General features: G+C 56.2%; 1 protein-coding gene across 18 annotated transcripts in view; it reads left to right on the forward strand.

Annotated features, from left to right (window-relative positions):
* The window catches only part of SCUBE3 (signal peptide, CUB domain and EGF like domain containing 3), a 32,331-nt gene that overhangs the window by 11,289 nt on the left and 6,997 nt on the right, over nucleotides 1–14,045 (forward strand). For 8 of the 18 annotated variants that reach the window (XR_015279051.1, XR_015279052.1, XM_023941889.2 and 5 more), the window contains 8 exons: nucleotides 1,644–1,778; nucleotides 2,721–2,846; nucleotides 3,754–3,870; nucleotides 6,949–6,996; nucleotides 9,855–9,971; nucleotides 11,527–11,649; nucleotides 12,748–12,864; nucleotides 13,865–13,987. Coding sequence is in view for 14 of the 18 variants with exons in the window: in XM_023941889.2 (XP_023797657.2) it covers nucleotides 1,644–1,778; nucleotides 2,721–2,846; nucleotides 3,754–3,870; nucleotides 6,949–6,996; nucleotides 9,855–9,971; nucleotides 11,527–11,649; nucleotides 12,748–12,864; nucleotides 13,865–13,987 (906 nt within the window). In the remaining 4 variants the exon portion in view is untranslated. Of the gene's footprint in view, nucleotides 1–1,226; nucleotides 1,543–1,643; nucleotides 1,779–2,720; nucleotides 2,847–3,753; nucleotides 3,871–6,948; nucleotides 6,997–9,854; nucleotides 9,972–11,526; nucleotides 11,650–12,747; nucleotides 12,865–13,864; nucleotides 13,988–14,045 lie in introns of those variants that run through there. The other 10 variants (XR_015279053.1, XR_015279054.1, XM_023941890.2 and 7 more) reach the window with 2 other exon arrangements.

Raw genomic sequence — 14,045 nt, forward strand, 5'->3', positions numbered from 1 at the left:
TCCCAACCTGCCTGCATCCCCTTTTAGTCAAAAGAAAGAGGAGCAGAGCAAAGCAGGGTGTTGTGCCCAGGCTTTGCCAGTGCCATGGGCAGGAGCCAACTGGAGAGGGGTCAGGGTACGTGGCCACCACCAGCCCTTCCATTGCCCACCCTGGGCGAGCTTTTGAACCAGGACAGGAATTCAAGCCCCCGTCCTGACATAGGCCATGCTGGCTTCTGCCCATCTCCGTTGCCTTTAATAAAACAGGTACTAGAGCTGTGGAGTCTTGTTTCAGCCATTGGGTTTGAATGGCTACCTTCTCATTTTTGAGCAGAGCTGGAAGGAGAAGTTGCAAAACATTAAGTCCTTGTTTTAAGTGGAGGGATTTGAGAGTGGGGTTATTGGCATCTGCAGGACATAGCTTGGCTGGGATGAGCACTGGAGGAAGCCATGACCTCCCTGCCATCACAGAGGATGCCTGGCTGCAGCCCAGGTGTCAGCCTTCACTGCCCTGTGGGTGAGAGGGTGTTTTCAACACCTCCTTTCCAAGACAACAAGTTTGTGGGGTGCCCCTGGGCTCCGCTGGCTATTTCCAGCTAGAGCTGCAGCCCTGCTTTGAGATTTCTGAGCGTCCCCTCAGGCCTCGCCAGGAGCTGGGGCACAGTGCAAGGCACCCACACTGCTGGGGCATCCATCTCTCCATCCATTTTGCCCAAAAGCAAGGGGTTTGGTGCGTGCTGTGCTGTTTGGGGAGGGGGCTGATGCTGGGGGGCCTCGGAGCCCCTGGCACGTGCCGTCACTGAGCCGCTGTTGTGGCGTTTCCGGTGGGCGATGCTGGCTGGGCTCAGTTTTCCCCTCAGCCACAGCTCTGCAACGCTCGAGTTCACAGGACGTTTTCTTTGGCATGGGGCCCCTCGCTTCCCGGCCCGACACCATCACCCAGCCCCGCGGGCAGAGGGGGCAAGGGGCGGCCACGGCACAGATTTGTCTCTGCCCAAGCCCGGCGTCCTGGGTGCTCTGGCACCTCAAGGCACTGGTGAGTTCAGCTTGGACCACTGTCCCAAAAAAGCCTCTAAAGAGAGAGCAATGGGCAGTTACTGTTCATTAAATGCAGGTTTTTGCAGGGCTGGAGCAGAAGCAGCCTAGGGTGAAGGCATTGCTGCTGCCACGGGGCCACATCTCAGCCCCTTGCAGCCTTGGCTTGTTAAACCAAAACAGGTGTGAGGGCAGGGGATGCGAGTCTCCTTACAAGTAATTATCCCTGCTCTGGGCTAAGGTTTCCCAGCTCTTCCTAATGAAGTGCAGGCATCCCCAGCTGGCAACAGGCTCTGAGGGGCTGGGAGCAGGGGCCGGCTGCAGCCAGCATCCTGCATGAGTATCCAGGGTGCTTTGGGTTTTCTGGAACAAGGAAAACCCCTTTCTCTGTGGTCTGGTGTTCTCTTCTGTAAAATGAGGCCATCTGTCAGGGAAGCTGTGTGATCCCTGCACCCACTCCTGCTGTGCTTTGCCTTCAACCCTGCACCGCCAAGCATTCCCCTTCCTTCCAGCTGCAGGATCACAGATGTAAGGCAGAAGTTACTGCCCAGCAGATCTGTCCCAGCCAGTCCCCATCACCTTGGCGTGCCAAGGAGCTGTGCTCACCCCTTGCCACCTTCTCTCTGCAGACCTGGATGAGTGCTCGGAGGGCAACGGCGGCTGCCAGCAGACCTGTGTCAACATGATGGGCAGCTACGAGTGCTTCTGCCGGGAGGGCTTCTTCCTCAGTGACAACCAGCACACCTGCATCCAGCGCCCTGAAGGTCAGTGCTCAGCAGTTCCACACCCTGGGGCACCCTCTATCCCTGCATTTATCAGGCAAGTCTGTCCTCTGTCACCTCTGGCCACTCCTGCCTGGGTTTAGGTGCTGCTGCTGGCTTCTTGGTGTGGCAGATTTGAAAGTGAATCTGCAGCAGGCACATTGGGAGAGGTCACAAATGTTCTGCAGCAAAACCCTCACAGGCCCCTTGACCAGGCACAACAATACTAAGCAGGGGACGTTAATCCTATGCCAGAGCAATTTATTGATAAACAGAAGGACCTGGAGATCCTCACACCTTAAGAGACACATCTTCCCCTGCCAGGTCTTGCACAGCACTGAGCCCTTTGTCTCGGTATCAACTCTAAATTGTTGCTGTCTGGAGCAATCTCTTAGCCAAAATAGGAGGAAATGAGAGATTTTTGTGTCTCTGCTGATTTTTATCTCTGCTGTTTGGCAAAGCCAGCTGAGTGTTTTTGCTTTCCTCCTTCCCAGCTGTGCTGGTCACTCCAGCTCTCCAGGAATCTCACCGTGCCCAGGACGGGAGCAGCTGCAGTGTCATCTCCTGTGTCCCCATCCCTTGCATGTCCAGGAGGGATGAGCTGGCTGCTCCTTCCTCCTGGTGCCACAGTGGGTGGTTCCTCCTGAGGACAGGGATGCAGGTGCTGGGTCTTGAGCTCAATGGGGTTTAAAGCCACTGAGAGATGTGGGAGCAGGGTCTCACCCATGGTGGGAGGGAATCAAAGGTCAAAGGCTCCCAGGTGGTTTTGCTCACCTTCCCAAGCAGCTCTGTGCCAGGAGCTGGCCAGGGTTATCCTGCTCCCACAAGGTCCTCACTGACAAGGTTTCCTTCATCTCCCTACCCCATCCCACCTCAGACATCCTTCCACTGCTGACCAGTGCCAGCAGCTTTTGGAGCATTTCTTTGCTTTGTTTTGTCTTTTAGAAGGTATGAACTGCATGAACAAGAACCATGGCTGTGCCCACATCTGCCGGGAGACCCCCAAAGGAGGCATCGCCTGTGAGTGCCGCCCTGGCTTTGAGCTCACCAAGAACCAGCGTGACTGCAAACGTAAGGAGCACTCCAGGACTGGGGATACGGCTTCCCAGGGACCCCGTAACCCTGTCCCCATGGCACAGATGCCTCCTGCTCCTGCAGCAAAGTCCTGACCCCCTGATAGCAGTTGGTTCATTGAGCCTGAAGCTCAGCATGCTCAGCTCTGCCTCTGTTGCCTTATAGACAATGCTTCTGGCAGCCCCCTTTTCTATGGGATGTTGTGTCCTTACGTGACCAGGCTGAAATGGCAGTTCAAGGGGGTCCCAGAGGCTCAGCATTCCCTGTTCTTGTCCCAGTGTTTCACTTTCCAAAGGGGAGGTGAACAGGGAGAGTGCAATTGGCATGTGAGGAGCACAGGAACCCCTGGGGGCTGTGGTGCTCTCAGCCTGTCTGATCTCCTGCCAGCATCCCACTGGCAGTGCCAGCGTTATTAAATAGATATGTGTGTCTTTATGCAATTATTTTTATTTTGTTTCTCATTTGCTGTGTGCAGCAAATGTGTAAAATAGCTGATGAAATAAAGGTTTAATCCTAAACTAAATGAACAGCACACCTTGCCCCTTGGGGAAGGCTGACAGGGATTCCCAAAAGCTCCTATGCATTCCAGAGCTTAGGAAAGTTTCGCCCTTCCATGGGATTCAGGGTCAGCCAGCCCACCTTTTCTTGGACTCCACTGGTGGCATTTAGCAGATATGCAGAGGGAAGACATGAGAAACCACATAACAACCCGCATCTGCTAAGATCCCAAAGGGAAAGTGAAGGGCTTTAGGAATTATCTGTGAGGGAGGAAGGAAGGGAAGGAGGGAGAGAAGTCTCTGAGGATACGGACAAGGTGTTTCCAAGCCAGCTTTATGTGGTACATGTGGATGCCAGGCAGGGAAGGAGCTGGGGCCTTGGTGACACTGCTGCTTTGCTCCCACAGTGACCTGCAACTACGGGAACGGGGGCTGCCAGCACACCTGCGATGACACCGACCAGGGGCCCAAGTGTGGCTGCCACGTCAAATTCCTGTTGCACTCAGACGGGGTGACGTGCATAGGTAGGTGAGGCCATGGCCCACATGTGGGTTGGGGAGGGGGATAGCTCATCTTCCTCCCTAGGTGAATTGTCCTTGGCCTGGTGAAGGGTTTTTCCCAAGCTTTGGGCATGCAGCGATTTCCTTTTGCTGAGACCGGGGCAGCTCAGAGCGTGTGTGAGGGGTGCTGTGGTACCCAGGGGTGCAGGGATGTGTCTCTGCACAGCCACGGGGAGCAGGAGTGATCTTGGTCGTGCTTGAGGGGACATCTGGGGACAGGTTGCTGCGCTGGGGTGCAGGCAGAGGTCCCTGCCTGCTTCTGTGCTGCTGAAGAGAGAGCTGTGAGGATGTCCCCACGCTGGGAATTGTTACTGCTGCTGTCACTGGCAGCTTTTGAGGAGGGATGTGGATGGGGCAGGTTTGCCCACAGCAATCTGTTCCAACTTGGTGTTGTGGGGCCTCAGCTCAGGAACAATTGTCTTGCAAAAATAAAAAAAACCAAAACCCCAACAACCTGACAACTCAACCACCCCCAGAATTGTCCTTTTCCTGTGTGCATTTTCAAATTGTAAAACATCAAGCCCCTTGATGAAGTTTTGATGAAGTATCCTTGAGATAGAAGTTTTACTGGTTTCATATGCTTGTGCTGTTTAACAGCTGCTTTGATTTAAAAAATGTTATATTTGGGGAATGATTAAGTCCACAATTGCTTGAGACATTTGAGTTCTTACTGCAAAATGAAAAAGAAAAGGGAACTGAAAGCAAGAGAGGTTTTGGCTCCCCATCTTCCTGCTGTGCCTGAACAGAAAACTCTCCGTGCTTTCCACAGACGGCTCCGTCCTCAGGGCAGAGGATGCCCCCTGAGCCCCTGGCTGCTCCCTGACAGCTTTGAGGGGTGCTGGGGGCTGAGCCTCCAGCAAAGCCCTCCTTCCCCTCAGCTCACTGTTGCCTTAATGTCGCTGCTGTCCCCCAGCCTGCTCCCAGGATGGATCCCAATCCCTGCTGGCTGCCGGCCGGCGCTCGCAGCCCCTGCTCCCTGCCGTCCTCATGTTTGTTCCCACAGCCACTGCGTCCTGTCCCACCTCTGAGGAGCCTCCCAGGGTTGTTGCTGTGCCTGGGTGGGGAGCTCAGGACCCCGGGTGTGTCAGCTGGTGGGTTCCTCCTGGATGAAGGGCCCTGCGTGTGGCGTCTGACTTGGGCAGGTTTGGGACCGAGGATGCCCCTGACCTGTTGGGTGTTGGGGGTGAGGGAGCAGCTCTCCAAAGCATCTCATGAGTTGGGGGATGCTTCAAAGCAGTCTGTTTGCTGGGTGGGGTGGTCTCTGCACTCAGACCCTGGTTACCACAGGTGTGAGGATGGGATTTGGGGGTTTCCAAAATCATTCATCCTTTGTCTTTGGCCAAAGTCTCCCTCTTTGTCCCCACGCCCTGCATTGTACCTGCTGGGGAGGCATCTCCCACCAGAGCCAGCACATCCCTGTGAGCTCTTCCCTTATCCAGGGGAAATCAAACACTGCACTAGAGGATTTTAGGAGCAGCACCAGCCCAAAGCCTACCATCACACCATGCCAGTCTCATCCCTTTGGGCTCTGCAATCCCCTCTCACAGGAAGGGACCTGCCAAGCTCCTGCATTCCCTGGGGGATTCCCCAGCCCCACCGTGGGAACACCAAGGGGTTGTGCTCCAGCCCCTGGGAGCCAGCAGCTGCCCCGCGGGGATGCCCGGCCAGCAGATTTACAGCCGAGGTACCTGCTCGGATATTTATAACCACCCTTTCTTGTTTTATGGCTCAGGCACAGCAAACAGCCCTCCCCCATCCACACTGCCCCCCTCACCGCCCCTTCCCCATTTCCTCCAAAATATTTCATCATTTCAAGGGGAATAAAGTTTCCAGTGAGGGGAAATGCAAAGTCGTTCCCCAGGCCATGGGCTTTGAAATTGTACGCGGTGTGTTTGATGGGCTGCCGGGACAGGCCCCTGGTCCAGGTTCCCTTCAGATCACACCACACGGCAGGAAGCATGATCAGCCCCTCTGAGTGACAGTTTCATTAGGCCACGGCCAGTGTTTTTCATTTTTCCGCTTTTTATTGCTGCTTTTAAAAATGCAGATAATGAGGAACATGCCTCTAAGCACAGGGGCCATCACTAATGGCTCCTAACATGTCTGCAGGCATGAGGGGGAGGGGGAGCTGGAGGGGAGGCCGATGACCTTATATATTTATATTTATGCCCCAAAAGCGGCCTTTGAAAAAAAAAAAAGAAGGAAAAAAAGCACATAAAACAGCCCTCCAGCAGCCAAGGGTGCAGTGCCCACAAGGAGATGCAAAAACAGCTGTCACAGTTGATGTAGATTTTAGCTTTCTGGGAAGATTTACCAGCCAAGGCATCATTGCAGCTCCCTCCCATCTATATTTAGGGTGCAGAAGGGCTGTTGCTGGCTCCCCACTTGTGAGCACTGGTGGAGCTGGAGGGGGTAGACAGGGAAGAAATATGATTAGATGGAGAAGGAAACTAAACCCAGCTCAAGTTTTATGGCTGATTTCCTGACCCACGCCTAGGCGGTTTGTGGCGGCACTGCTGATGCTCCCCAGCTTTGTGGAGTTGATGGTGCTGGGAGCTCTGAACCTACAGCTGGGGGGCACTGACCCACTGGTGAGGCAGAGCCCAAGCACACCCAGGATTTGGGCTCACTGCTGGTTTGGCTGCTGAATCCAAGGGATACAAGCGCCACAGGCAGTATGTGGTCGCCTTCCCAAAGCCCTTGGCTGAGCAGTGCCCACGTGGCTCCGCTCGGGGATCACCGCCTGCCCTGGCACTGGTGCTGGTTCTGTTCCCAACAAGGGCGAGGACCTGGTTCCCCAGACTAACAGGCTGCACTAATGCTCCTCATAACACGCTTCTCCCACTTGCATGGGGCTCCAACCAGCCCAGCACAGCCGGAGGGGGTTTGGAGAGGCTGAGGTACATGGAATGCTCGGGAGGTGGGAGAGAAGAAGCCCAAAGGGACAGTTTCCACTGCAGAGTTGAACCCATTGATGTGTGACACCAGCCAAGTTCCCTGCTGGACACTGTTTCTAAATCACTTTTTTATAATGTTAAACAGGGGAGAGACACTTCCAGCAACACGTTATCCTTGAGACGTTTTCTAATGGTAAATATTTTTGTTCTCTCTATCTCTATGAAGGGGTCTAACCGTAGGTGGTCTCTCCTCTCGAGATCATAACGGGGCTCGGGGGCTGAGCTGCGGCTGTGCTAACCTCATGTCTCACTAACCCTGCCCCACTGCTGCTTCCAAACCCCGCCAGGCCAGCCTGGGGCTGGGCTGGGGGACAGAGCAGGGAACCCTGCCCCTGCTGTGCTTGCATGAGACGGGGCTCTCACACTGCTTTGGTGGATCCAGCCTGGCGCCGGGGGTGACAACTTGCTTTCCAGTGGCTGTGGCAGTGGCTACCCCCACACCCAGGAGGAGCTCACAGTGGGCTGAGTGGTGGGGAGGGGGATGTGCCCATCTCTGCACTGTGCACTCCCAGTTATGCCTTCCTAGAGCTCACCCACTCCAGGATGGTCCCCTCTGGGACCTCCAGGGTGTCCCAGGGTTTGGTCTCGCTGTGCACAGTGGCTCTCAGCCCAGAGCTGCGACAATGACAGAGCTGCAATGGCCCTTTGCAGGGCTGGGCACCTCCCCAGGGATTTCTTTGCATCCCTGTGGGGTCTCCAAGCCCTTCACAAAGGTAAGGTGATGCCTCTGCTCTGCCACCAAGGAAACCAAGGCAGAATGTGCAGCAGCTTGTTTGTGGTGGGAAATCTTGTTCCTGGATGTGCTGGGCACAGGCGAACTCTTGGCACATCCAGGAGCTGTGGGAGCTCAACTCAGCATAGGGAGCATAGACTGCAGCTTTTGGAGGGCTCTGCAGAGCTTTTTACACAGGGGTGGGAGAAGGGGGGGACCCCAGATCCACGCCATCACCACGTTGCAGACAGCTCAGCTGTAATCCCTCCAATTACTGCAGAATTATCCCTGCTGGCTCATGGGATTGCATCCTGCTGAGATTGTCACTTCTTAGAAGGTGGAAGTGAGGCCAGAGTGTTTGCAGTGAGGGTGCTGAGCAGGCGAGGAGTGCCATGGCACAGCAGTCGGGCAGTGAGACCAGAGCTGGGATGGAGGAGGGTGGAAAAGAGTCTGTGTGTGAGAGTGTCTGTGAAGTTTTTCCTCTCCCTGCCTGAGCGATGGAGGCCTCACCAAAGTCCTGTGTGGCTGGTGAGTCATGCCAGGCTGGGAGCAGCCCTGGGCTGCCAGCTCTGCTGAACAATTGCTGCTCCCCGGGGCCATTCTGGAGCTCAGCCCTGTGCTGCCAACCTCCACTGCCTCACAGGTACCCCAGCAGCCCTCTCCAAGCTTTCTACAAACCCAGGACAGGGTCCCCTCCTTCACAGAGGGGTTTGCAGTGGTATTCTGGCCCTGCTAACCGAGCTCATACCCAGTGCCCATCCTGGGCAGCTGCCCTGGTACGGTGGGTGGGACTGGCTTTAATCTCAGGTGAAATTCCCAAAGGTGCAAAGGGGCCAGGAGGGGTACCACAGTGCTGGAAGAGGCTGTGAGCACAGTGACAATATCCCCATGGCACCACACTCTCTGCAGAGCTCCATCCTCCCTGCTGCAGCTGCTTCTCCAGCTTGATCCTGCTGGCAGCAGCACCTGAACCAAGCCAATGGTCTCATCTCAATGGTGACCCTGCTAAATCAATCTTCCCCAGGCTGCTTCTGCATCAGCTGCTGGAACAAAGGCTGGCATTAAACAAATGATTCACTGGGCTTTCAGAAAGTTTCCCTTCCCTCAGCCACCCCGTGTCTCTCGCCCCGGTGCCGCAGGGAGGGGGATGGTCCTGGCTGGGCCGCACAAGGACCTGGCTGGACGAATAATATCTGCAGAAATCTTTCCCCTGCCGTTAGGTTTTGTAATTGTGCTGGCGATTAATTTCATAAAATGGTCCCTTTTGTTCTCTTATTATGGGACATCATAAAAATAGCAGTGGCAAGACGAGCACAGAGCGATCCCAGCTCCTGAGCCCCGCGGCAAATGGTTGGATGGTTCAGTCATTCCTACCCCATGCAGCGCTTGCAAAGAGCAGGAGAACCTGGGATTTGCTCTTTCCAAGGAATTTCTTCAAGGCATTTTCAACTTGGGTTCCTTGAAGCCCAAATGCCTCATTTATCCAAGCAACCAGCCTTCTGAAAGGAATATTTTATTATCCTTTGTGAACAACTTAATGCACTTCAAACCATTGTTCTGGTGGTTAGGGTTGAAATTGAGGATTGATCTCACAGGGAAGCTGTCAAGCTGAAAATACTTCATTTAAATTAGTGTCCCTTCTAGTCCTACCATCAACAGCTGACTTTGATAATACTGAAATAATCAGCTTTTTTTTTTCCACTGATTGGATTTTTTTTTTCCACTGATGCTGCCTGCCTCTGAGTGTGTGTTTTAATTATATGATGTGTCTCCCAAATGAGACACTGGACCAGCTGCCGTGCCTGAGCCATGGGTGACAGGGACCGACAGCACAGGGTCACCCGTGGCTTGGTGGCTCGGTAGCTTGGTGGCAGTGAGGGGGACAGGACCCCCCCTGCCACCCCACCAGGAGACTGGGGCTGTGCACCCACATCTCTGGGAGCTGGGCACTCCTGGCAGGACCTGTGTCTGGCTGCTTTTGCACAAGTGCTATGACTTCGCCCCTGGGAATCAAATTCCTCCTCTTTGGAGCTGCCGAAGGAGCCTCCATGAGGCCCTGTTTGTGGGGGACGCAGCTCCCATGTGTTCATTATTTCACAGCTCTGTGGCCTCGTTGCTGTTGTGTGAGAGCCAAGGGCGGTTTCCATGGGCTCTGCAGGGAGGTTTGTACCCGCTGCCACATGGCTGTGGCATGGGGGGAACATCTCCCATGGCATGACTCCCCCAGCCTTTCGAACACCGGTCCCTGAGCCCAGCCTTTCTCTCCCCTTCCCATGCAGAGACATGTGCTGTGAACAATGGAGGCTGTGACAGCAAGTGTCACGACGCGGCCACCGGTGTCCACTGCAGCTGCCCCATGGGCTTCATGCTCCAGCCCGACAGGAAGACGTGCAAAGGTAGGTGGGTGAGAGTGGGGCTGGGGTGCTCGTTGCTCACCCCTGGGTGCCTCAGATCCCCCTTGTGTCTTCAGTGCCCCTAGAAAAGGCTCAGATTTAGCTCAGCTCGACGTTGCCCACAGTGCTCACTGGCTTGGTGTTTGCATCCAAGGGGTGGGGACAGGAATCACCCCCCAGCACGGGAACTGGGATGCCTTGCTGCAGGCACCATGCTTGGCCCCACGCCCCTGGGAAGACTATGGGGAGAAGGAAAAGGGGGTCAGGTCAAGTTGTAGTCCACGGCAGAGCCCTTGTGGGGCTAGAGGGTCCTGTCCCATCTCACTCCACCCCACTGCCTCAGCTGCCCCAGGGGAAGGGCTGGATGTGCAGGGAATCCACACCTGCTCTGGGAGTGTGAGATGCACAGGTCCCTCTGGGGACACTGCCCAACCAGGTCCCACATGGGGGAGAGCACCCCGAGATGCTGCACATCCCATCAACATCCCCAACCACCTGCTCCTGCCAGGCAGGGCAGTCCAGGCTGCTTTCCCTGCACCACAAACTTGTCCCCCTTGCCAGTGCCTGCGTTGTGTCTTTTGGCAGCTCTCAGAACTTGACTCCAGCTGTAAGGAAAGCCTGTCCTGCTGCTGGCTGCCTGTTACCTGTTGAATACTTCCAGAATCCCCTGCCCCTGGTATTTTATCAGAGCATCCACCCCCTCCAGTTCTGCAGTTTCCAGCGACATGCAATAACCCAGAGCCGTGTCCTCTGTGTCTGGGGTTTTATTACGGCTGCAGGCAGGTTTACAGCTTGCTCCCTCACAGCCATAAACAGAAAGCCTCAGCCCCAGCAAGGCAGAGCTGCTGCCCCAGCACTGGGGGATGGAGGGGCAGGGCAGGCCGCTGCCTCCTCCTGGTCTCCTTCCATTTCACAGGTTTTTTCCTAACAGTAAATTTTGTGATTAGTGGAAAAACAGGAAAAACAACCAAAGACCCCACATTCCAGCCTCTTTCCAAGTTGTTGGGGTTCTTTGCAGGTACTGTGCATCATCCTTTTAAACTTTCTTAATGGCAGGAAGGAGATAGCAAGCAGTTATTCTGAGAAGCAGCTATTCTTCTCAGTTATAACTGAGAAGTAGTTATTCTGTCGAGCAGCTGTTTTTGAAGGAGGGGGTTCCCCTCTGGTTTTCTCTCTCTTTCTGCTGCTCCTGGTACCCCACAGTTGCCTCCAGCCCAAACCTTTGGCTCTGCAAACTCTGGTCTGGTGCTCTCACTCAGCTGAGAGGCTCTTTTGAGACTTCTGACTCTACTCTGGGGGACCCTGAGACCTGCAGAAAGGAATCATTTTGTGCCACTTCCAGGAGAGCTGGGCCCCAGAGTCTGGCCTGGCCTGGTGTCACACTTTGGCTCCTCAGATACACACAGAGAAAACCAGCAGCCACATTCCCCTGCTGAGCATCAGAGGCCAAAGGGTTTCCCCCATTTGCCAGCTCATGGCGGGGGCAGCATCCAGAGGGGAGCACTGGGGTCTCCTGGCATCCAGCCAGGGTGTGATGAGTGTCCCTTGTCCCCACCAGACATTGATGAGTGCCGGCTCAACAACGGCGGCTGTGACCACATCTGCAGGAACACGGTGGGCAGCTTCGAGTGCAGCTGCAAGAAGGGCTACAAGCTGCTCATAAATGAGAGGAACTGCCAAGGTAAGGGGCAGTGAGTGCCCAGGCCCCCTGCCCTACCCCTCCCTGCACTCCCATGGCTGCTGCAGAAGTGCTGTCCCTGTTGCTCATTCCTCTGGCCTTTCCTATGGACTGCATACATCCTTCAGGGGATTAGTGCTGGATTTAGGCTCTGCTCTGGGGCTTAGCCCTCCAGGCTCAGAGCTGGGGACTTGTGGGCTCTTGCAGAGTTAAAGCCAGCAATTAGGCCAGGGTTCCCAGTTCTTGGAGGGTGGGAATGGGGAGATGCCTCCTGCTCACTCCAGAGATAGCTGGCTGCTCCGTGCTGCTTCTTCCACCTTTTTCTCAGTCCCAACACTTTCTACACATCCCGCATAAACCCAGCAGGTCACTGTGCTGCCCCCGCAGCCCATGGCCAAGGTCAGCACAGCAGGTGTGAATGAGCATGAGTGTTGCCTCCTGAAAACACACGGCGGGGGAAGGAGGGGCTGGTAGGCTCCGGGGCTGCCACTGCTTTCATCTCCGTCCAGGTTCTGTGCTCTGTGAGTTTGACGTGAGTGCAGCAATTAACTTAATGAAGCCAATGAAATGATGCTCCAGCCCACCAGCTTGGGTTCACCTCCCAACCGGGGCCTTCCTGCCCTAGTGAGGTGCCCGCAGGGCTGAGCAGACATTGCTGGCACCGTCCCCGGGGCAGGACCTGCCCGCGCAGCATTCCTGATCCCTCCCTTGCATCCTTCTGATCGTGGCATCCTCCCGATCCCTCCCTGCCCTGGACGGGCGGCAGCCGGGGGCTCTTGCAGCCCTCCCATGGCAGGAACAGGACGCTGGCCCTGTCTGAGGTGCAGAGGGGCTGCAGGAGCTTGTGGCAGGGGGTGCTGGTGCAGTGGGTGAGGAGGAGCTTGGAGGGAGAGAGGGAGCACAGGGTTCTGGAGCCGGTGTTGGATCCCCGGAGCATCCTGATATAGAATGCCCAGAGCAATCTGGGTCGGGACCCTTGGAGGATACCAGTGCAGGGTCCCACAGCGTCCCAGCGCTTGCTGGAGCAGGAAGGGGACAGTCCCTGTGCCCTGGCCCCTGTGCCGTGCCAGCTCTCACCTCCGCCCCTTGCCTTTCCTCCAGACATCGATGAGTGCTCCTTTGACCGGACCTGCGACCACCTCTGCATCAACACCCCCGGCAGCTTCCAGTGCCTCTGCCACAAGGGCTACACGCTCTACGGGCTCACCCACTGCGGAGGTAGGGCCAGCTGCAGCCTGTCCCCCGCCGGGGTCGGGTCCCCTCGGTGCTGCTGCTGTGCGACCCCAGGGACACTGCCCACCCCAAGAGCCCACGGGGAAGGTCGGTTCCACGCACACCCCGGGCAGGGAGGGGGCTCACAGCCAGACTCGCTGATGTCTGCAACTTCAAACAGAGCGACAGGAGCAATTTGCGACTTGTCTGCAGCGGGAGAGAGGGAGAAATCCCCGGCGTTTTTGGCACGGAGCTGTGACGGGGTGGGAAGGGGAACATCAAAAGGGTTTGATTTAAATTTCACAAGGCAGATAGCTCCCAAGGGCGGGGGCGTGCTGCGCCCTGGAAGCGGGGAGGGAGGTGAATGAAACATGCTCTGCAGGGGCTGCCGGAGCGTGTTGCGGCAGCGGTGCCGGCGGCCCGGGATGAAGAGCCCGGCTGTTCCAGTGCTGCCCGGCTGGCGAGGGTCAGCGACCCTCCTCATATTTCTGAGCTACGCAGTCAGCGTGAGCCAGCGCAGCCCCCGGGACTGGCTTGGCCCTGTAGCAAAGGGACTGATGGCTCCCACCAATGCCCCGAGTGAGGGGGAGCTGGGCAGGGAGGGCTGTGACGGGCGCAGCTCCATCCCTGACCTGAAGGATCATTTCAGGCTGGGGGGGTCTCTGCTGAAGAGAGAGATCAGGGCTGCTGAGTTCAGTTTCTAAGCGCTTCCGTGTCGGCTCCATCTGCTGCGCCCTCCAGCCCATGAGGGGCTGGGCTCAGTCTGGATGTTCTGCACCCATCCCTTGCCCTTGGGGACACCGGGAGTCGGGCTGTCCCTTATCCCCATGGAGCTGGCACAGCTGCAGGGAAGTGGGACTGCAGGAAATGCCCTGTGGTGCAGATCCCCTGTCCCAGCTGGGCTTGGATTTATCTGTCCAGAATCCCAGCCCTGAGACAATGCAGTGATTCAGTGTCAGAGCCAAGAGGTCCCACTGCCCCTCACCCACTTCCTTTGTCCCCACAGACATCGATGAGTGCAGCATCAACCGGGGCGGCTGCAAATTCGGCTGCATCAACACTCCTGGCAGCTACCAGTGTACCTGTCCTGCTGGCTGCAAGCTGCATTGGAACAAGAAGGACTGTGTGGGTAGGTCAGCAGAGCTGCTGGAGGAGCTGGGGGCTTTTGGCTGCCAGGCTGGTGTCCC

Source organism: Cyanistes caeruleus, chromosome 24 (genome assembly GCF_971803275.1).
Source record: "Cyanistes caeruleus chromosome 24, bCyaCae1.hap1.1, whole genome shotgun sequence".
NCBI classification, from domain to species: Eukaryota; Metazoa; Chordata; class Aves; order Passeriformes; family Paridae; genus Cyanistes; species Cyanistes caeruleus.